At 43.8% G+C, this 23431-nt stretch overlaps 1 protein-coding gene across 1 annotated transcript; it reads left to right on the top strand.

The window, feature by feature from the left end:
- Nucleotides 1–676: 676 nt before the first annotated feature.
- LOC125518732 (tryptophan--tRNA ligase, cytoplasmic-like) lies at nt 677–23029 on the top strand. The gene is made up of 11 exons (XM_087532583.1): nt 677–732; nt 903–1007; nt 2085–2282; nt 2445–2496; nt 2692–2844; nt 3234–3326; nt 20804–20884; nt 21057–21128; nt 21775–21843; nt 21946–22056; nt 22311–23029. The coding sequence occupies exons 1-11, from the start codon at nt 677–679 to the stop codon at nt 22359–22361; spliced, it is 1041 nt and encodes a 346-aa protein (XP_087388709.1). The 3' UTR covers nt 22362–23029.
- Nucleotides 23030–23431: the final 402 nt, after the last annotated feature.

Raw genomic sequence — 23431 nt, 5'->3', positions numbered from 1 at the left:
ATGCAAATAGAAGCCCCCCACTACATGATTTCTCTTGACATGCAAGCTATCCACATCATCAATCTACATGCAGCCATCCATCTCAGTCCACCTGAGCATTCTAGCCACATCATCAATTCCAAATACTTTTCTTATTCCTGTAATTTAATTTCTCTTCCTCTCTTTTTCGTTTCTTCACCATACAACTTCATTTTAGCCCCAAGGACCGCTGCTCTGCCCGATCGCACCGTTTCTTCTCCTTCACAGATATCTACATGAGTTTCTTTACACAATTAATTCCCCATTGTAGGGCCCTCCATCGGTGCTTCCTACTTCTCTGCAATCACCATGGCTTCCGTTTCCTTCTTCAATGCCCATCAAATCCCACTTTTGTATTGCAATAGAAACAGATGGATTTTCTTCTCCCTCCTCATGCATGGGTAACAGATGTAGTTCATCTCCCTTTAAGAAGTGTAGCCTGGGCTGCTGGGCAGCCAACGCGCGTGCACGCCGGAGGGCGTCATCACGGACGGCCGGTCGGAAGACGTAGCGTTGGGTGCAGCCATGCTAGCCGCCTCCATGGCCAGGCTCGCCGTGGGAGCAGCAACAGGTCAAGCCAAAGGGCTTCGCCACGCGCCGTCCTGCGTCAACAACGACGCGTGCTGCTGACGACGCCACACAATGTTGCTGTGCCGGGATGAGCGGCGTCGTGGCCGAGGGCCTTTGCCGCGTGGGCTGGGTGCCACATCCGCTGTGAGTAGCGGTGTAGCCGGCTGGGCCAGCCTGACAGAGAGCCGTTCTTTGAAGCCGGATGCTGCTGTTGCCGCATGCGAGGACCAAAGTCGTGTTCTCCGCTGCTCTTGATTGCTTCATATTCCTTCTGTGCATGTGCATGCTGGCTTCCTTTTTGTTATGATGTGCAGGTGCCAATGGGTGTATCTCAATATCAATGGTCTTTGGCTGGATGGTTGCATTTGGATCGCTCTATTTGTTTTCTTTGCCGTGTGTCCCCCGTCTCAATATGTCAGGTAGCTACTTTCATTGGTTCCTGCTATATGGTTACTTGGTCTATTACATTTGGTCCGGTCATTATATAATTTATTGATTACCTTTCTCAGTTTACTTACCTTGCTCTATGTCATCTATCACATGTCCTTACCAATTGTTTCTGTGGGAGATCAGTTCTAATGTAACTGAGTGGAAGAAAAATTCTATTGTAACTGAGGAACAATCTCATATACTTCTATGTGCCTTCAGCAGTACAAAATCAAATATATACCAGAGTGAATAAATTTTATATCCCGCCTGCATTATATTACTCTTCTCTACTACCTATTGGTCGAAGAAGACACTCCTCCAAACAACGTGAAATAGATTATGCTGAGATATGGTTCATGCAATCAATACAATATATAATTATACCACTAATAATTTTAATCATTGCCTCTATATGAAAGCTATCATATTGTTGCTCATCATTACCTATATGAAATCTCATATTATTAATTTGAATTATTAACTTTTTTTTTGTTCAAGTTACTTAGAAGTCCACAACAAATTCCCGCAGCAACGCGCGGGGCATCAACTAGTTACTAGAAAGGCAAGGACGCCTTGTGTGGGTTGTTAGCACATGACAAGACTGAATTTGGTTGCTGGCTCGATAGCTCACGTCATGATTTTTTTTGGATCTTTTTCGCAAAAATGACGTCACATCTAGCACTTCTTTTCTGCAAAAATGATATCACACCTAGCGCCTTCACCACCAATAGTCACCGACAGTGGGCCATGCACGTGTGACCTGCCACGCGGCAGCGGATATGCCCGCATACGCATTTTGTGACCGTATTTGCACGAGAACGGAAGTTGAGTAACCATCAATTACCTTATTTGAAAAAAATGCTAGGTCGCACGATGAGGATGCTTACCATTTATCTTTCATGTTTAAGTAGACCATAAATACAATACAGCCCAAAATGCATACTATACTCCCTAGCCTTTATGTAGCATCTATACTAACTAAATGGCCATTTAATTCTTGCATTGGGGTCCTGACTCCCATTTTTTATTTTGTAAGTAACCATGGACAATGTTGATTAACCATCAAGTTTTTTGTTCAGATATTTGCAGGATGCTTTTAAGGTGCCACTGGTAATACAGCTCACTGATGATGAGAAGTTCCTGTGGAAGAATTTGACTGTTAACGAAAGCAAAAGGCTTGCACGTGAAAATGCAAAAGACATCATAGCATGTGGTTTTGATGTTGAAAAGACTTTCATTTTCTCTGATTTTAATTTTGTTGGAGGGTAAGGTTACTCATTTTAATTGTAGTTCTGATTAATTTTTGACCTTGTGGCACATCTTGTTTCTGTTCAGATAACTCTGCCGCTAAGCAAGTGAAGTGTATGCTGTTCGTCACAGCTTTGCTTACTAGATGACAAATTAAGTCTTCTTTCCTTTCCTTGCAGTGCCTTTTATGAAAACATGGTTAAAGTTGCTAGATGTGTGACATATAATAAGGTGAGGCCTCTTCAGTTGAAAAGGAGAATGTTTACTCCCTCTGTCCCATAATATAAGATATTATTACATCCAATATACTCATATATTGGATGTAATAAGATCTTATATTATGTGACGGAGGGAGTACATTCCAAAATCGAGTCGCTTCCCTTCAAGCATTATCTTTCACCAATATAGTTTACTCTTGAATGACAGGTTGTAGGAATATTTGGATTCAGTCAAGAGGATCACATAGGAAAGATTAGCTTTCCTCCTGTGCAAGCAGTTCCGTCATTCCCTTCTTCGTTTCCCCATCTCTTCTCTGGCATGGAACAACTATGTTGCCTGATCCCATGTGCAGTAGACCAGGTATAAACATAACTTTTTGTATAATCATCTTGTCTAACATGATTGGTTTTATATCCTATCAATATGGATGTCTTTACCCCGTAAAAAAAAATATGGATGTCTTTATTCCTATGCAAATATCATGGAGGCTCAGTTCTGTTGGCGGCTTCTAAAATAAGCTACCCCCTCCCCAGCTTATTTGGTTAACTGGTTTAGAAGCCTCAATGCATAGTATGGGGGCGGCTTCTGAAATAAACTGGGGAAGGTATGGCTTATGCCATAAGCTGCCAAAAGATCTGGGCCAAAAGCATGTCTGAATAATTTTGTCATAGATGCTGATCTGTTGGTAGATGTTTATATTTTTTTAACAAGCATCTGTTTGTCAATCGATTCATTTTCTATTCTGCCAGGATCCTTATTTCAGGATGACCCATGACGTTGCCCCTAGAATTGGTTGTCAAAAGCCATCACTGACTGAATCCAGATTTTTCCCTGCTCTTCAGGTACATTTATTTTTCTCAGGAATATGAATCCAGAAATTAATCTTCACTGCACAGAAGTTTGAAAATCTTTGTCTTTACTCTTATAAAAGTCTGAGTTGGTGGCAGTCCATTCACCCTTAGAGATAACCTCTTAAATTGCAAAAATTCAATTACCATGATTATCATGCATTCTACTCCATCCGTCCCAAAATTCTTGTCTTAGATTTGTCTAAATACGGATGTATCAATACATCCGTATTTAGACAAATCTAAGACAAAAATTTTGAGACGGAGTGAGTATGTAGTAGATAAATGTATCATAATATTTTTATTAGTTGATCCATTGATATATATTTTGAAATATATTTTTATTTGCACAAAGCTAGAGATTACTATGACACAAGCGTTTAAACAACTCATGCAATAAAAAAGAACTTCTGTAGCAAATGCTTGCACATTTAACTTCCGTAGCAATGCACAGGTATTTAGCTAGTGGCGATGAGACATGAATTTATGCATGGATGCACAATGGAGATCTTTGATGGTATTGGATTATCCATACAATGCCAGCCAGTTAGGATACCAACTTGTTACACCCACGATGCGGCTATATCTCCCACGTGTTGAGGCACGACTTAGAGGCATAACCGCATGGTGGTTTTGTCGCAAGAGGGGTAATCTTCACACAATCCCATGTACTGAATAAGAAAGGGATAAAGAGTTGGCTTACAATCGTCACTTCACACAAATAACAAGTTAAACATACATCATTCAGAATACAATCAAGGTCCGACTACGGAACCAAAATAAAAGAAGACAACCCCAAATGCTAGATCCCTGATCGTCCCAACTGGGCTCCACTACTGATCAACCGGAAAAGACGCATAACAATGATCAAGATCTTCATCGAGCTCCCACTTGAGCTCGGTTGCGTCACCTGCACTGGTATCATCGGCGCCTGCAACTGTTTGGAAGTATCTATGAGTCACGAGGACTCGGCAATCTCACACCCGCGAGATCAAGACTATTTAAGCTTATGGGTAGGGTAAGGTAATGAGGTGGAGCTGCAACAAGCACTAAGCATATATGGTGGCTAACATACGCAAATAAGAACGAGAAGTGAAGCAACGCAACGGTCGAGAAGCTAGAAGTGATCCTGAAACTACTTACGTTCAAGCATAACACAAGACCGTGTTCACTTCCCGGACTCCGTCGAAAAGAGACCATCACGGCTACACACGCGGTTGATGCATTTTAATTAAGTCAAGTGTCAAGTTCTCTACATCCGGATATTAACAAATTCCCATCTGCCACATAACTGGGGGAACGGCTCTCGAAAGTTTATACCCTGCAGGGGTGTCCCAACTTAGCCCGTCACAAGCTCTCACGGTCAACGAAGGATATTCCTTCTCCCAGAAAGACCCGATCAGTCTCGGAATCCCGGTTACAAGACATTTCGACAATGGTAAAACAAGACCAGCAAAGCCGCCCGATGTGCCGACAATCCCGATAGGATTCGCGCGTATCTCGTTCTCAGGGCAACACCGGATGAGACAGGCTATGAGTAAAATCAGCCCTCGAGTTTCCCCGAGGTGGCCCCGCAGGAGGCTCGGTTCGGACCAACACTTAGAGAAGCACTGGCCGGGGGGGTTAAAATAAAGATGACCCTCGGGTCTGCAGAACCCAAGGGAAGGTGATAGGTTGTTAGGCAAATGGTAAAACCAAGGTTGGGCCTTACTGGAGGAGTTTTATTCAAAGCGGACTGTTAAGGGGTTCCCATAACACCCAACCACGCAAGGAACGCAAAATCAAGGAACATAACACCAGATGACGGAAACTAGGGCGGCAAGAGTGAAACAAAACACCAGGCATAAGGCCGAGCCTTCCACCCTTTACCAAGTATATAGATGCATTAATTAAAATAAGAGATAATGTGATATCCCAACATATCCATGTTCCAAACATGGAACAAACTTCAGCTTCACCTGCAACTATCAACGCTATAAGAGGGGCTGAGCAAAAGCGGTAACATAGCCAAACAACGGTGTAGGATCGAAAGTATGTCTAGAGGGGGGGTGATTAGACTACTTGACCAAATAAAAACTTAACCTTTTCCTAATTTTAGTTCTTGGCAGATTTTAGCTATTGTAGGACAAGTCAAGCAATCATCACACAATTCAAGCAAGCATGCAAAGAGTATATTGGCAGCGAAAAGTAAAGCATGCAACTTGCAAGAATGTAAAGGGAAGGGTTTGGAGAATTCAAACGCAATTGGAGACACGGATGTTTTTCCCGTGGTTCGGATAGGTGGTGCTATCCTACATCCACGTTGATGGAGACTTCAACCCACAAAGGGTAACGGTTGCGCGAGTCCACGGAGGGCTCCACCCACAAAGGGTAACGGTTGCGCGAGTCCACGAAGGGCTCCACCCACGAAGGGTCCACGAAGAAGCAACCACCCACAAAGGGTCCACGAAGAAGCAACCTTGTCTATCCCACCATGGCCATCGCCCACGAAGGACTTGCCTCACTAGCGGTAGATCTTCACGAAGTAGGCGATCTCCTTGCCCTTACAAACTCCTTGGTTCAACTCCACAATCTTGTCGGAGGCTCCCAAGTGACACCTAGCCAATCTAGGAGACACCACTCTCCAAGAAGTAACAAATGGTGTGTAGGTAATGAACTCCTTGCTCTTGTGCTTCAAATGATAGTCTCCCCAACACTCAACACCCTCTCATAGGATTTGGATTTTGTGGAAAGAAGATTTGAGTGGAAAGCAACTTGGGGAAGGCTAGAGATCAAGATTCATATGGTAGGAATGGAATATTTTGGTCTCAACACATGAGTAGGTGGTTCTCTCTCAGAACATATGAGTTGGAATTGTGCATGTGTTCTGATGGCTCTCTCCATGAATGAAGAGGAGGTGGAGGGGTATATATAGCCTCCACACAAAATCCAACCGTTACACACAGTTTTCCAATCTCGGTGGGACCGAATCAACAAACTCGGTCGGACCGAAAAGGTAAAACTAGTGACCGTTAGAGATTTTCGGTGGGACTGACATGCAACTCGGTAGGACCGATATGGTTAGGGTTTGGGCATAACGTAATCTCGGTGAGACCGATTACACAAACTCGGTGAGACCGACTTTGGTAATTAGCTAACCAGAGAGTTGGTCAGGAAAACTCGGTGGGACCGATTTGCTCTTTCAGTGAGACCGAAAAGTTACAAAAAGGAAACACTGAATTTACATTGCAATCTCGGTGGGACCGATCCGCTCTTTCGGTGAGACCGAAAAGTTACGAAAGAGAAACAGAGAGTTTGCAATCCCATCTCGGTGAGACCGAGATCCCTATCGGTAGAACCGAATTGCTAGGGTTTGGAAGTGGCTTATGACAAGTGAAACTCGGTGGCGCCGGATAGAAAGAATTGGTAGGACCGAGTTTGGCTTAGGGTTTAGGTCATATGGATATGGGAAAGTAGTTGAGGGTTTTGGAGCATATCACTAAGCACATGAAGCAAGAGGCTCATTAAGCAACACCTCATCCCTCCTTGATAGTATTGGCTTTTTCTAAAGACTCAATGTGATCTCGGATCACTAAAATATAAAATGAAGAGTCTTGAGCTTTTGAGCTTGAGCCAATCCTTTGTCCTTAGCATTTTGAGGGTTCCACTTTCACATCCATGCCATGCCAATCATTGAGCTTTCCTGAAATAATCATCTTGGAATAGCATTAGCTCAATGAGCTATATGTTGTTATGAATTACCAAAACCACCTAGGGATAGTTGCACTTTCAATCTCCCCCTTTTTGGTAATTGATGACAACATATAGATCAAAGCTTCGACAAATGATAATAAGCATGAAATATATCGTCGATTTGAGAAGTATGTGATAAGTAAGAGCTCCCCCTAAATTTGTGCATATTTAAAATTTGCTTTGGACTGCAAATGCACAAGGAGTTAGAGTCATGGGTTACTCTTCCATGTCACATACATCTTGGTGGAGCGCTTAAAATGATAAGAATGAAATACATGCACTCACCACCAAGAATAGTGAATGATCACATAAGATAGATAAGATAATAGCATTAAGCAAACATTAAGTGTAGCTTATGATCAAACACATGATCATCAATGTCTCACAAGTATAGTATCTCAAGCACTCAAAAGCAAACAAAGTTCGAAAAACCACCAAATAAAGCAAGAGAGAAAAAAGCAACACTCTCTCTCGAAGCCTATGATCTATACATTTTTCTCCCCCTTTGGCAACAAGTTACCAAAAAGTTCCTAGAAAATGCATAGTGCTAGATCGACGCTCAGGCTTGATCTTCAAGTGGTGGTGGAGTCCGGATCACTCCAAGGACGAAGGCTTCCGTAGACGCTGAAGTAGACGCTGGAGTTGGAGCTGAGGTAGATGCTGGAGCAGGTTGGGCTGGTGCTACGGCTGGAGCTGAGGCGGTTGCTCTTGTGTCAGGAACTGGCACTGCAGATGACGTCGGACCTCGTGGCACTCTGGCAAAGGCATCAGTTGTAGTCCTGCCTCTCCTCTCCTGCATGTCATCTTGGAGCTGCTCCACTGCAGTCTGAATCTCTGTCACCTTGACATCCAAGTCATAGAACTTTTGTTCCATGATTCTCTCTTGGCTTGCCTGGTTCTGAGTTAGGGTGGCTAGTCCTTTCTCAATCCGCAGGGTGGATGCAATCAGGTAACCAAGCTGCTCTTGTTTGGTTTTCAAGAAATACTCAGATGCCTCCTCTTGAGTTGGCATCTTGGCAGCTTTCTCCTTCCTTGCCTTCTCCTTCTTTGCTTGTGCTTGTGCAGACGATGGTTCATTCTCAGTCATAACAACTTGATTATCTTCAAATTTTGGACGGATGGGCAGGTGTTCCTTGTCCAATAAGTATATGCCTGTACCCATCTTGGAGTTGATGAGCTCCTGAATCTGTGGGGCATATCCACAACTCCTCTTCTGGTCTACTGCTGTCCTCTTGATTGTCTCTACCGTGAGGCTCATCACCTTGAACTTCTGTGGCACATCAAAGATATGTAGCAAGTTGATTGCATGGCCTCTGATCATCTTGTGATCACCTGACTTGGGCAAGAGAGTGTGCCTCAAAATCCAATTAATAGTTGGCAGCCCTGACAGAAGATAATGCACAGACCCAAACTTGAAAGTGTCAAGTGCTTCATTTGGAATCTCCTTGTACATGTTTGACATTGAGTTATGATCCATCTTCTTCTTGGCATAGATATCCAAGTCATCCTCATGCTCTTCAGGGGCATTGATGAGCTGTGCCCACTCAGCAACAGTAGATTGGTACCTCGTACCCTCAGACATCCAAGTTATCCTACCATCTGGATAGAAGTGTGCCGTGGAGTAGAATTGCATAATGAGCTCCTTGTTCCACTTTGTGAGCTTCTGCCCAACAAAGTCTGCAACTCCACAAGCACTAAAGCTGTCCTGCACTCCAGGGTAGTGCTCTTCGTTTTCCTTCATGTAGGTCTAGTCGACCCATCTCATGTCACAAACAATGGACTTCTTATCAAGCAAAACTGTCTCATAGAAATCTTGCTGTTCCTTGGTGTGAAATCTGTAATCCACAGCAGTCCTTCTCCTTGAAGCATACGGATCTGCTTCTCTCCACTTACTCAGCCCTGAGTCTCTCCTGAGCTTCATATCCTCAGCCACAGGATGAGCATCATTGTGGTCTGGGGTCTTGGGCTTGAGTTTTCTGAGTACTTGCTCTTCATCATCTTCTTCTGCAGCTTCAGGCACTGGGCCTTGTTCTTCTCAGCAGCTGGGATGCTTCTTGTATTCCTCTTTGGTTTTGGCTTTGGAGCTGGCTTGGCCTTGGAAGTAGCTGCCCCTGATCTTATGGCATCACCCATCAGCTTGGGTGCCTTAGGTGCTGGTGCAGCTACCTCTTCTTCTTCTTCTTCTTCCATGATGGAAGCCTTGCCAAGCACTCTGGCTACGGTTTTCTTCACCCTTTCCTTTCTTTTCTTGCCTTCAGCAGCAACTGGCTCTATGGGAGTGGGCTTCTCAGTTGAAGCTCTGGCCTTTGACATAGGCTGCCTGCCTGCTGGCCTTTTGACTTTCATCCCTGGCTTTGTGCCTTGAGCTGACTCAATTCTCTTGGAAGTTGCTTCCTCTTCTGCCACATAGTCCTCATCCTCTGAGTCTGAGGTTCTCTTCCTCCTTTGTCTGGTGGCAGCTTTTGGCAGATTGCTAGGGGTGCTCCTGCTGCCTTCATCAGAAGAACTGGAGGGACTAGTGCCCTCACTCATGTGCACTTGCTGTTCTGACACATTCTGGCTGTCACTCTGATCTGACATGATGAACAAGCTGTCTGCTGACCCTATGAATAGTTTATAGATGAGGTAGAATAGATGAGCATCACAAAATGCAGAATTTTTTGCAAAAGAATGATCCAAAAACTTAGTTTTAGTTTCCCACTGAAATCATCTCGGATCTACCGATTTTTAAACTCGGTGATACCGAAGCAGTTTTGGAACCTAAACTAGTGAACTCGGTCAGACCGAGTCACAGTTCGGTGGCACCGAGACTGCTAGGTTTTCACAAAGTTCCAAAATCGGTCACACCGATAAGTAATTCTCGGTCAGACCGAGTCTCACTTGTGCAATGGCATAAGCCAAATCGGTGGGACCGAGTTTTTCAACTCGGTGGGTCCGAGATGGTTTCGGCAGAAACCTAACCCTAAAATTTTCAAATCAAACCTGATCTACGAGCGCATTGACTGGATAGGAGTGTTTCAATCGTGGCAAGAATCATGATGATCACAATGTGCTAAGAATCGGATTGGAGAGTAGCACAAAGATCGAGTCCATACCCTAATTCGGCGGAGACTCGCTACGGCGGCAACGGCGGGGTAGAATTCCGTTGACGGCGATGGAGACCAGCGACTGGAGGCGGCTAGCGGCGAGAAGACGATCCGGAGACCACGTTGGCAGAGCAGGCTATCGCGCGGGTGAAGGGGTTCGGAGAAATTTCCAAATTTTGCCCGTGACTATATATAGCCCGACCCTGTCGGTGTGACCGAGTGGAACAACTCGGTGGCACCGAGATTCATAACTGCAAGCAGTTACTGAAACTCGGTGTGACCGAAAGGTTCAAATCGGTTGCACCGAGATCGAAAACCTAGATCAACTTAATGATCTCGGTAGGACCGAAAGTGGGGTATCGGTCAGACCGAGAATCATAAAGAGGTTTTGGAAGTTTAAGTCTATGACGAATCGGGGACTCCGAGCGCTCCTCACATAGAGTGGTTCGAATCTGACTTGATCAAATTTTGTGATGTAGCATGAATAGAGTTTGAGACGAGAAAAGCATAGATAGCTAGAGGAGGTTCTTAGGCATTCTTGTCCATCCACTTGGCAAAAGGAAATAAAACCAAACAATCAAAACAACAAGTGGATGTCCTCGAATGAGTAAAATATGCAACCAGCATGCTCACACAATAAGATGGCAAATGAAATATGTGACAAGGCATGCACAACCAATTCTAGCATCTATCAAGCAATTTGCGATGACAAGGTCATCTATATATGAGTATATTGACTTAGGAGTCAAGTGAGAACACTTGATCATAGGTCATACTCATCGTTTAAGCTCAAGTGGGGTTACCACTTTTACATAAAGCATTGTTGTGTTCACATCTTTAGAGTTGCTTTAGCTCAAGTCTTAGATTAAAGCTCCCCCTAGATGTGATATCCCCCCTTAGAGGGATGAACTAACCTCGGGTTTTGTCGATGATGACTTCATGTAGATGTTGAAGATGTGGATGCTCAATGTTGATGTATATCACTTGGAGCTATCCATTTGAGTGAATTGCACTTTCAATACCTACATGGGTTAGTCCCACAAGGAACAAACAAGGATATCCATAGACATAGAGTGATGCACACACAAGATGATGTCCATGAAAACTTTTAGGTTACCTTGTCCCTTGTCTTACCAACAAGAGGGTTTGTGACTCCTTGAACTAGTGCAAGATGTGGAAGTTGATTGCACTTGTTCTTGCCAAAATGATAAGAGTGAAGTATGTTGGCGGAGTCACCCTCAAGAACTCTCTAGTTCTTCTTCTTTTGGATCCACACCATCTTGATGGGAATCCTTGGAGTTGTAGTCGTACTTGATGAAGTGGAACTTGAAGTAGTCTTGGGAATCCACTTGACTAAGGTCTTAGGAGCTTCTTCAAATGCATCAATTTCCTCTTGAAGCTTGTCCTTGCCTTTTTGCTTGTAGTCTTGTAGTGGAAGATCATCTTGAGCTTGTGTCCCCTTGAAGGAAGCATCATACTTCTCTTGTTTAGGAACAAACTTTGTCTTGGGGTATTGATCTTCTTCCCACTCAACTCCATTGGCATTGAACTTTCGTTCAAAACCAACACCTTGATTCTTCCGGTGCATTCCTTGCTTGCGCACAATTTCCTCGAATTGCTTACTCCCGGCAAGGCTTTTGTACACTCCTTTCTCTATAATTCCCTTCAATAAGCTATTTTCTTGCTCAAGTGTAACTTGGCTAAGAGAATTATTAGTGGAATCAAGAGAACTACTAGAAGCAACAATATTGGATTTAGCATGATCATTGTTACTGCTAGAGGAAGAATATTTCTTGTTCTTGTTACTAGACTTGACTTGAGGCATGTAAGTGGATAAGAGTAAACGCTTGGCAATTTAAGAAGAACTTTTCTTGCGGAGATCATCATTGATTGCTTTTAAGAACTCATGCTCTTGCTCAAGATTGAGCTTTTCAAAGCGTAATTTCTCATGAGCTCTTAAAAGTTCTTGATAATCTTCGAAGATAGTTTCATGAGCTAACTTAAGAGTGTTTAGTTCTTTAGTTAGAGCCTCAATCTTCTCCTTATCATTATCATTCGTTTTATCTTAATTAGGATGTTTAATTGGTCTTTCATCATAGTATTCATCACTAGAGTTGTCACCAAGCAAATCATCACCTAACAAGTCATCTTCATCACTATTGAAATCAACATACTCGGGGTGTGTTACCTTAGGACCTCTGGCCATGAAGCATCTTCCAATTCCTTCATTTGGTGAGTCAAATATGTCGTAGGAGTTGGTTGACACAAGTGCTAGACCGGCAACACCTTCATCTTGAGTATCTTCGGAGTCGGAGTGATAACTTCTCTCGGAGTGGCTGTCGGAGTCGGAGCCGGATACCCATTCACCAACATGAGCTTGATGTCTTCGTTTCGTGTAGCTCCTTGATGATTTTTCCTTCCTTTCCGAATCCTTGCTTCTCCGTGAGTATCTTCATTCATAACGATCATCTCTACTCCTTCTCTCTCTTGGTGGTGATTCTTTGATTCTTCTTTTTGGAGAATCTTCTCTTCTCTTGTAGGGAGCCGTACACTCATTGGAATAGTGTCCGGGTCTTCCACAACTGTAGCAGTTTCGCTCTCGACTAGAAGATCTTTTCTCATTGTAGGACCTTGACTTGAAGCTTCTATCTTTGCTTCTACTCTTGTAGAACTTGTTGAAGTTCTTCACCATTAAGCTCAATTCTTCATTGAAGTTTTGTTTCTCACTTGATGATGTAGGGGCTTCACATGAGGCTTTGTAGGCACCACTTGATTTGTTGTGAAGTTCCTCTTTATCCTTAAGTGACATCTCATGAGCAACAATTCTTCCAATCACCTCCGTTGGCTTGAGATCTTTGTAATTGGGCATCATTTGGATCAATGTGCACACGGTATCATATTTTCCATCCAAGGCTCTTAGAATCTTCTTGATGATGAATCTATCGGTCATCTCTTCGCTTCCTAAGCCGGCAATCTCATTTGTGATGAGAGCAAGCCTAGAGTACATTTCAGCGACACCTTCACCATCCTTCATTTTGAACTTGTCAAGTTGACTTTGAAGCACATCCAACTTGGATTCCTTGACGGAGTCGGTACCTTCGTGCATATCAATCAAAGTGTCCCAAATTTCCTTTGCATTCTCAAGACGGCTGATTTTGTTGAATTCTTCGGGGCACAATCCGTTGAAGAGAATATCACAAGCTTGAGCATTGTATTGCAACATCTTCAACTCATCCGCGGTAGCTTCACGGTTTGGTTCTTTCCCATCAAAGAAGTCACCTTGCAAACCAACACACACAATAGCCCAAACGGCGGGGTTATGTCCAAGAATATGCATTTTCATTTTACGCTTCCAACTAGCAAAATTAGTACCATCAAAGTAAGGACCTCTACGGTGATAATTTCCCTCGCTAGACGCCATACTCTCCTAGGTTGTGAAACCAAGGCTATGACCACCAAAAGCTATGGAGATCAAAGCAAATGGAGACCAAAGCTCTGATACCACTTGTAGGATCGAAAGTATGTCTAGAGGGGGGGTGATTAGACTACTTGACCAAATAAAAACTTAACATTTTCCCAATTTTAGTTCTTGGCAGATTTTAGCTATTGTAGGACAAGTCAAGCAATCATCACACAATTCAAGCAAGCATGCAAAGAGTATATTGGCAGCGGAAAGTAAAGCATGCAACAAGAATGTAAAGGGAAGGGTTTGGAGAATTCAAACGCAATTGGAGACACGGATGTTTTTCCCGTGGTTCGGATAGGTGGTGCTATCCTACATCCACGTTGATGGAGACTTCAACCCACAAAGGGTAACGGTTGCGCGAGTCCACGGAGGGCTCCACCCACAAAGGGTAACGGTTGCGCGAGTCCACGAAGGGCTCCACCCATGAAGGGTCCACGAAGAAGCAACTACCCACAAAGGGTCCACGAAGAAGCAACCTTGTCTATCCCCACCATGGCCATCGCCCACGAAGGACTTGCCTCACTAGCAGTAGATCTTCACGAAGTAGGCGATCTCCTTGCCCTTACAAACTCCTTGGTTCAACTCCACAATCTTGTCGGAGGCTCCCAATTGACACCTAGCCAATCTAGGAGACACCACTCTCCAAGAAGTAACAAATGGTGTGTAGGTAATGAACTCCTTGCTCTTGTGCTTCAAATGATAGTCTCCCCAACACTCAATTCTCTCTCATAGGATTTGGATTTTGTGGAAAGAAGATTTGGGTGGAAAGCAACTTGGGGAAGGCTAGAGATCAAGATTCATATGGTAGGAATGGAATATCTTGGTCTCAACACATGAGTAGGTGGTTCTCTCTCAGAACATATGAGTTGGAATTATGTATGTGTTCTGATGGCTCTCTCCACGAATGAAGAGGAGGTGGAGGGGTATATATAGCCTCCACACAAAATACAACCATTACACATAGTTTTCCAATCTCGGTGGGACCGAATCAACAAACTCGGTCGGACCGAAAAGGTAAACCTAGTGACCGTTAGAGATTTTCGGTGGGACTGACATGCAACTCGGTAGGACCGATATGGTTAGGGTTTGGGCATAACGTAATCTCGGTGAGACCGATTACACAAACTCGGTGAGACCGACTTTGGTAATTAGCTAACCAGAGAGTTGGTCAGGCAAACTCGGTGGGACCGATTTGCTCTTTTGGTGAGACCGAAAAGTTACAAAAAGGAAACACTGAATTTACATTGCAATCTCGGTGGGACCGATCCGCTCTTTCGGTGAGACCGAAAAGTTACGAAAGGAAAACAGAGAGTTTGCAATCCCATCTCGGTGAGACCGAGATCCCTATCGGTAGAACCGAATTGCTAGGGTTTGGCAGTGGCTTATGACAAGTGAAACTCGGTGGCGCCGGATAGAAAGAATCGGTAGGACCAAGTTTGGCTTAGGGTTTAGGTCATATGGATATGGGAAAGTAGTTGAGGGTTTTGGAGCATATCACTAAGCACATGAAGCAAGAGGCTCATTAAGCAACACCTCATCCCTCCTTGATAGTATTGGCTTTTCCTAAAGACTCAATGTGATCTTGGATCACTAAAATATAAAATGAAGAGTCTTTAGCTTTTGAGCTTGAGCCAATCCTTTGTCCTTAGCATTTTGAGGGTTCCACTTTCACATCCATGCCATGCCAATCATTGAGCTTTCCTGAAATAATCATCTTGGAATAGCATTAGCTCAATGAGCTATATGTTGTTATGAATTACCAAAACCACCTAGGGATAGTTGCACTTTCAAACGGTTTGCTAGGAAGGTGGGTTAGAGGCTTGACATGTCAATATGGGAGGCATGATATAACAAGTGGTAGGTAGCGCGACATAGCGATAGAGCGAACAACTAGCAAGCAAAGATAGAAGTGATTTCGAGGGTATGGTCATCTTTCCTGAAATCCCGCAAGGAAGAAGAACGAGTCCATGAAGAAGACAAACGGACGTAGTCGAACAAATCCTTACAACTCCGGAACGAAGCCGAAGCTAACGAGAGAAGCAACCCGGAAAGAAGCAAACAACATGGTAAACACACAAGCATAAACATGGCATGATGCACAACCAAGGATGATGCATGTCCGGTTTAACTATGCATGGCATGGCAAAGTGCACAAATAAAACTACAAGTTAAGTGGAGCTCAATATGCAACGAGATGCATATTGAAAAAACACCACATCCTTTTATTTAGTTCGCTCTCGGTTATGTATCCAACAATATTAAATGTTGTTAAGCATGGCAAGAGGTGAAGCACAATTAAACTACACTATCTAAGCAATTTAAATGGGGGCCGGAAACATCAAACAACAATTCCGGTAAATCCCCATATGCATTTAGCAATTTAAGCAAACAACAGTTTAAACATTTTAAATGTTATTATCATGATGCGGATGACATGTGCAAGTTTTATGCAATTTTATGAAGATGTTGGCAAGTTATAAAATGTGGAGCATTTTGTCACCACGGCGGAAAGAAAGGGTGCCACGGCAACGACAACGGAAATGATGCACGGCAACATTCCGATGATCCGACAACTCATCGAGATGTCGGTGCAAAAGAAAAGGCGACGGGAGCGTGCCATGCAAGGATGATGGGGTGATCCCGGATACCGGGTTCCCACGGGTCGACGATGGTGCCAAGCGAGGGAAACAACTAACATTCACGGGAGGATACAACATCCAAACATTCATCTCATACAACACATGCATTCATTCACGGGCGGTCGTCTCGGGGTTATACCTCCGAAGCGTGCCTTCGGGGCGGTTCGGGTTTGATGGGATGTAGATGGAAGTAGACGTTCTCGGGACGGTCGTGGGAAGTAGTGGTACTATCGGTCCTCGGTGACGGAAGTGGAAGTAGTGGTACATGTTCGTTTTCAGAGAGGTACTTGATGAATCCAACGTCCTCGGGGCGACGGTAGTTGTACACTTGGTTTTGCCGGACCCACGGTGACGGTAGAGGTACAGACGTTCTTGGGGTACTTGTCGAACCGGTCTTGGTGTAGATGTACATGGCAAACATAGTGGTACTCGGCGCCTTATCGAACCCAAGCGACGGTAGTCATACACGACGCGTTGTGGAAGTCGTTGTACTCGCGGTCTTCGGTGAATGTAGTCGTACACGTATCGACGAGGTACTTGGCGCATCCTTGGTCCTTCAGGTTCGGTCTTGGCGATAGTAGTGGTACATGGGTTGTAACCAGCCTTGGCAGGTCACCGAAGCCAGCGGCGGTCGAGGTACATGGCGTCGAAGTGGGCTCCGGGGTACTTGTTGGCTTAGGGCCGGAGGCGTTCGGTCCAACGAGCGCCACATGTGCATGCAGGCAGCAACAGGAGGTCGATGGCAGACCAGCAGCAAGACGAAGTGGAGCCGGCGTCGGCCTTGACGTGGAGCAAGGGAAGCAGAGCTCCTGCTAGGGCGATGGCGGCGAGCAGGCAACGGAACTTGGCCGGTGTGGAGCAGAGCAGCGGCAAGGAGGAGAAGGGAGCAGGGGCATGCCGGATGTGGAGTGGCGCCTGGTCGCCGGCGAGGTGGCCGTCCGGCCGAGGAGACGAACGCAGGGTCGGGCGCTGTTGCGGGGTGCTCGTCTCCCATGCGGCTCGGGCGTGAGGGAGTCAAGAGGAGCAGAGGAAGGGGAGGGCGGAGATCGCGGAGGTGGTCGGGGCGGCAACTCCGATGGCCGGCCGGCGAGGCCGTGGCGTTGGCGCAAAGGAGATGCGCAGCTGCACTTGTGGGGATGCGGCGCCACAGCAGCTTGCACGGGAGGACGGAGAAGGAGCAGAGGAGAGGACGACGCGGGGCTGCAGGATCCTGCGAGGGGCAGTGGCGTCTCGAGCTCCTGGTGGCCGGGAGGCAGAGCACGGGCAGGAGGGGAGGGTGATGGGGTCTGGAGGGCAAAGTGATATCTTACACATGAAATGTTTCAATTGGAAGTATTCAAACTTGTTCCTAGAATTTCTAATTGTGAAGTTACAAGTGCATCCCATATTTATGCATATGTTAACCAAGACTAACAAATGTAACTAACCTTTCTTTATGAGATAAATGCAATAGCTTTTACCGAGGGATAATTATACCCACGGTATGGCTGTACCAAAATACCTTGAAGAAAATTTCTTATTTGACACTGTCTTAAAATCTGATTTCTTATTTGACACCGGAAAAGTTTTTCTTCCCTATTTGACACTAGTCCTAAATTTTATTCCCTATACAATACTTCCATCCATTTTGAGCCTAAATGACACATGAAAAGACGATTTTGCCCCTCATGCGGTATGTGTGTGCGCGCGTGTGTGTTGTTGCGTGTGTGGGTGCACGCGCACATGTGTGTGTGCATGTGTGCCGCTGCGTGTGTGTTTGCTACTGCGTGTGTACGTGCGCGCGCGTGTGTGCTGTTGCGTGCCTATGTGTTGCCTGCGTGTGTACGTGCGCGCGCGTGTGTGTGCTGTTGCCTGCTGTGTGCTGCTGCGTGTGTGTGTATGTGTGTGTGTTGCTGCGTGTGTGCGCGTGCATGTGTGTTGCTGCGTGTGTGTGTACGTGCACGTGCGTGTTGTTGCGTATGTGTTGGTGCATGTGTATGTGTTGCTGCGTGTGTGCTCCTGCACTCGCACTGGTGCTGCGTGTGTGCGCTATTGTCCCCCACACACATACCACATGAGGGGCAAAAGAGTCTTTCAGATGTCATTTAGGCTCAAAATGAACGGAAATGTCATATAGGGAATAAAATTTAGAATTTGTGTCAAATAGGGAAGAATTTTTTTTCCAGTATCAAATAAGGAAGCAGATTTTAAGATAGTGTCAAATAAGGAATTTTCTCAATACCTTGTGCATGTCTGTGCCTACGTATACTATGCCTTAGGGCCCACACGGGTAATCTGATTTAGTTTGGGTAAGTCACGGGTACTAGAAATCACATGCTGATATCCAAGATATAAACAGGGCAGGCTTATCCCTAAGCTACTCCCTCCGTTTTCAAAAAGAGGGCGTGCATGTGGTTGCACGTAGACCAACACAAACCAGAGCGCACCAGTCCTATGAATATTCACACCCCTAGCTCAACTCCTGATTGGAGATACGCTTTCCTTTTGGAGAAAGATGGGAAAAATTGGATGCCTTGTTTTCGGGACCAGAGGGAGTAGCTTGCAAGGCAAGGTAGAAACCGGATGTAGAAGGGTTTCCACCGCCTAAATACCCCTACATAAAGGGTGGAGAGGGCCCCGCATAAAAATCATTTCCACCGCCTCAATACCCCACATAAACCCTAGAATTTGTTGGGTTGCTTCCCAGTCCGCCTAGAGTCATTGCTGTACACTTGTTCATCATATAATCGATACGCACAGGACGTAGGCTATTACCCAATCAGGGGGCCTGAACCTGTCTACACATCGGTGTTGTGGTGTTGACGTTGGCCTGAGGGTTCCCTGGAAACAAACAAATCTCATGATGCACATACTGTAAGATCGCGATTATCAAATTGTCCACAAGCTTGTATTATTATGATAAATACAAAGCCAGTTTAACTGGTACTAGTTAGTTGTTGAACTTGCTATTTTCTCAAATTGGCCTTTTTGAACATGTACAAGACTTTTGACTTCTATTTATGGAGTCCATGAAACATGTCTTTTGTTCAGCATTTCTTTTTTACTTCATACTCCCTCAGTTCCAAATTATAACATGTTTTAGTTTGGTAGCTTTTCCTTTTGAAATTGCTTAGTTTGGTAGCTTATAAGACTCATAACCTTGGGGTTGCGGGTTGGATTCCCTCCTGAGTCAAACTTCTTTAAGTTTGATCAAATTTATAGAAAAATATAGCACCATCTACCGCACCAAAATTTCACTAAATCTGCCATGAAATAGATTTTCGTAGTATATTTATTTGGTATTGATAGAGGCTAAGGTGTCCCGATGTTTCGATGAGATGGTGGCTATCGTTTTCTGTGGGAGTCGACCTTGACGATCCGACTACGAACGTGCGAGACGTCGCGCCTTAGCAATCGCTAAACCAACTTCCAAGGGTTATTGACCACGCCGGAGCACGATCAACCTGACCACGAGGGTCTGTTTCCTGCGAGCAAACGAAGAACAAGCAAGAAACTGAGATTGCAATCGGGATATTGCGAATATAAGATGAAAGTTTTATTGATCAAGGTGGGGTTCTGTGACGTCTTGGTCTGGTCGTTGGACACAAACGAAGTACGCGAAGTTGCAGCTATGGCGAACTTTTAATCTAAACAAAACCCCAGGAAAAAGCTACTAGATGGATCTACTTATATAGGAGCAAGGGATGGCGGCCAAGGAGGTGGGAGGACGTCCCAAGGCAGCCTAAAACTAACCCTAGGTCGTACAAGGCTCATGGCCCAAGTGGAGGTGATGCAACACCTTTGGGCTTGTAGTTTGACTCGGATTCTGCTGCAACGTCAGATTGTTTCGTCCGTAACTCAACGCTCCGGACGAATTTGAAGGTGAATCCAATTGGGTTGGAAAGAGCATGAAATCTAGTTTCCAACAAAAAAAGAATCACCCAATTCGGAGTCCGTATGAAAAAGTTGTTGGCGTTTTGAGTCAGATATGTCTGTGTAGTCCGAATCTGAATCCAGAACGTGAGAGACTTGGACTCTATCTTCTCTTGGCCCAAAAGTGACGTGAGAGGACTTTTTGAACACAACATAAACTTCTCCTTTTCCCTTATCTTCATATGTGGATTGTACAAATGTCCCATACACCTGCAATTAGACAAAACACAAAAGTGTGTGAAGTATTTTTTTTTCTGGATAACATAAATAGATTATTGAATAGTTTGCATTAGAAATCACCTGACAAATATGCATGTATGCAATATTTTTGGTCGTATCTAAGGTAGTCATGTCCTCATCAGGTATTGTAAATGCTGATACATTTCCTATGAACTTGTAACATGCTGTTATGTACAGACCATTGTACATTACCATTGCTAATTATAAATGAAAAAGACTCACGGTAGGGGTTTTCCCTACTGTTTTTGGTAAAAAAAATCCTATAAACTTGGTCAAACATAAAGAAGTTTGATTTAGGTTGAAACCATAACATTCTACAATTTTAAACGGAGGATATCTTGGATGCGATGAATTTTTAAGACACTACTTTACCAGTTGCTTATTTCTATTTTACAGGGGGAGAGCACGAAAATGTCAGCTAGTGATCCAAATTCTGCGATATATGTGAGAGATAATGAAGAAGAAATAAAGAAGAAGGTTTGTTGTGAGCATAACTTTGACCTGAGAAATATTTGCCGACAATTACAAATCTTGAGCTAGTCCTTTTTTTGTGTGAAATGGTTGCTAGCTTGAGCCAAAGATGAAACTGTGGACTGTGGGATTGTTCTATTATTTCACAGGCTTATCATTATTGTTATTCGTTTTCCAGGTGAACAAATATGCTTTCTCAGGTGGCCAAGACTCAGCGGAACTCCAAAGAGAGCTTGGAGCTAACCTTGAGGTAAGCCCTTGTCCTGCTCTTGAGCACTCTTTATTGGACAACAAATTAGTGCAGATAGCAAGCCTTTTTTGCTTCTCCGATTGCCTGTATTGTACTCCACTTTCTGAGATGTATTGCTTGAGATGCAAAACTTAAACTAAATAAATAGTTTGAGTATATATTGAGAAAAGCTTTCAGTCCTACAGAATCTGCAGTTGGGAAGCGATGTGCATACGATTTATTTGGTACTCCCTCCGTAAACAAATACTCACTCCGTCCCAAAATAAGTGTCGTGGTTTTAGTTCAAATAAGTCCAAATTTGAACTAAAACGACGGAACTTACTTTGGAACGGAGGGAGTATCAGGCATTTTAGATATTTCAATATGGATTACATACGGACTGAAATGAATGAAGAATACATTAAAATGCGTCTATATACATCTGAATCAGAAAAGAGTTAAAACGTCTTATATTTATTTACGGAGGGAATACTATACCTGCTAGTGATCTTACATGTGCTGGCCTACAATTGAAAGGAACGTCATCGTGACAAAGCATCATTCGCACCTCGTCTTATTCTTGTTTTGTTCCTGCAATATTCTTGTTGTGTACTGGGTTCCTTGAGCAAGACAAAACCAATCAGTGAATTATAATTGTGGTGTTCAGGTGGATGTCCCGATTAAGTACCTGAACTTCTTCCTTGAAGACGACGATGATCTTGAGCAGATAAAGAAGGTAATATTTCAAGTTATGCTACACATATGGGATCAGTTTATTGGATACGTTTCCTCTACCTATTTTCCTCAACTAAATGTATGTTCTGAATCTCAACGTCAGGGTTACGGGGATGGAAGCCTGCTAACTGGTAAAGTGAAGAATCTTCTTGGTGACGTTCTATCTGAGCTGGTTAAAAGACATGAGAGAGCTAGAGCTCAAGTGACCGAGGAGGTAATGCAATTCATCAGATCTGTCATCTTGCACACTTCTGTACATTCTGAAGTACACAATGAGTATGGCGCAATAATATTTAGTATCTTTGCGACAAAAAAGATATTTCGTATCCACTGTGCTCACACGGCTGACAGCATGTATATGCAAGCACGGCTGACAGCATGGCTATAGTTTCTTAACGAAATGCTCATCTCAGCAATATGCATCGAACATATATTACTTGTCTATTTAACGATTTCCTGCTTGTGCAGATGGTTGACGCCTTCATGGCTGCGAGACCTCTTCCCAATATGTTTGGCTGAGAATATTATCAAGACAGGAATGCTACCAATGTACAAGGTTTATTTTTAGTCAGAGTAGTTCTTTTTCATTTTTTCCAGTGGCCTGACGTAGCAACGGTCCCAAGACGCTAATGATTTTAGCCATGATCAATTTCGACGCAGAATAACGAAGTACTAATTCACTAGTCTCTTTTTGGTTGTGCAAAAACAAAGTTGACCTTCTTATCCAAGTGTCTGACTGGACAAGATTCTTTGCCCCCAAAAATAGCCAACCTCCTCCTTGTAGACTGGGCTTGGGCCCACAGGCACACAATTTTTTTTTTGGCAAAACTGACTAGCATCTATCTCCATACACCTCACTCCTTCCATGTTTTTAAAACTAGAATTGCTATTTTGAAACTGCATTCCCAACATTTTTGTTTGCTGAGAAATCAGTTGACCATGTAGCAAGATCCCTTTGTGTTACTACTTGAGAAGCATGACAATTGCACAAGCTGACACTCTTGTACAGAGAAATCAGAAATGTAACAAAAGGCTCCTGAAACTTACTTCCACTCACTATTATTATATGCTTCGGATATTTTCATATATACTATATACGGACTGAAATGAGTCTATATATATCCGATTTAGAAAGAAAAAAGTTAGAACATCTTATAACAATGAACGGAGGCAGTACTTATCATTGCATTGAGTGTCGCTTTTGATGGAGATAACCAAAAGGATGCCCATCGGTTTGTAGGACCTAGGCACTTTGTATTGACAAAAGGACCTGGATATTCAGGAAACATCAGATTTTTAGGAATGGAAAATCGAACATTTTTCATGGCAAATTATGTTTGCCGAAGATGACAAGTTTAGTTGACGAGCATGGCAAATTTGCTTCAGTTCATTTTTTTTGCCAGGAAATTGCCATGCTTGAAAATTAAATTTGCCATCATCCACCAACATAAATTGCCATGAAAAATATTCGATTTGCCATGTTTAAACTTTCCGTTGACAAAATTCAGCATATTGATTAACATAAAGAATGAAAAAAATGACGGGAAAATGTACCTCTCAAGCTACAACAATATTGGATTGGGAGGTCA

The sequence above is a fragment of the Triticum urartu genome, chromosome 7A (genome assembly GCF_056163025.1).
Source record: "Triticum urartu cultivar PI428250 chromosome 7A, HENAU_Tu73, whole genome shotgun sequence".
NCBI classification, from domain to species: Eukaryota; Viridiplantae; Streptophyta; class Magnoliopsida; order Poales; family Poaceae; genus Triticum; species Triticum urartu.
Note: the sequence above shows the minus strand (reverse complement) of the source record. Positions and strands in the feature narration are given on the sequence as shown.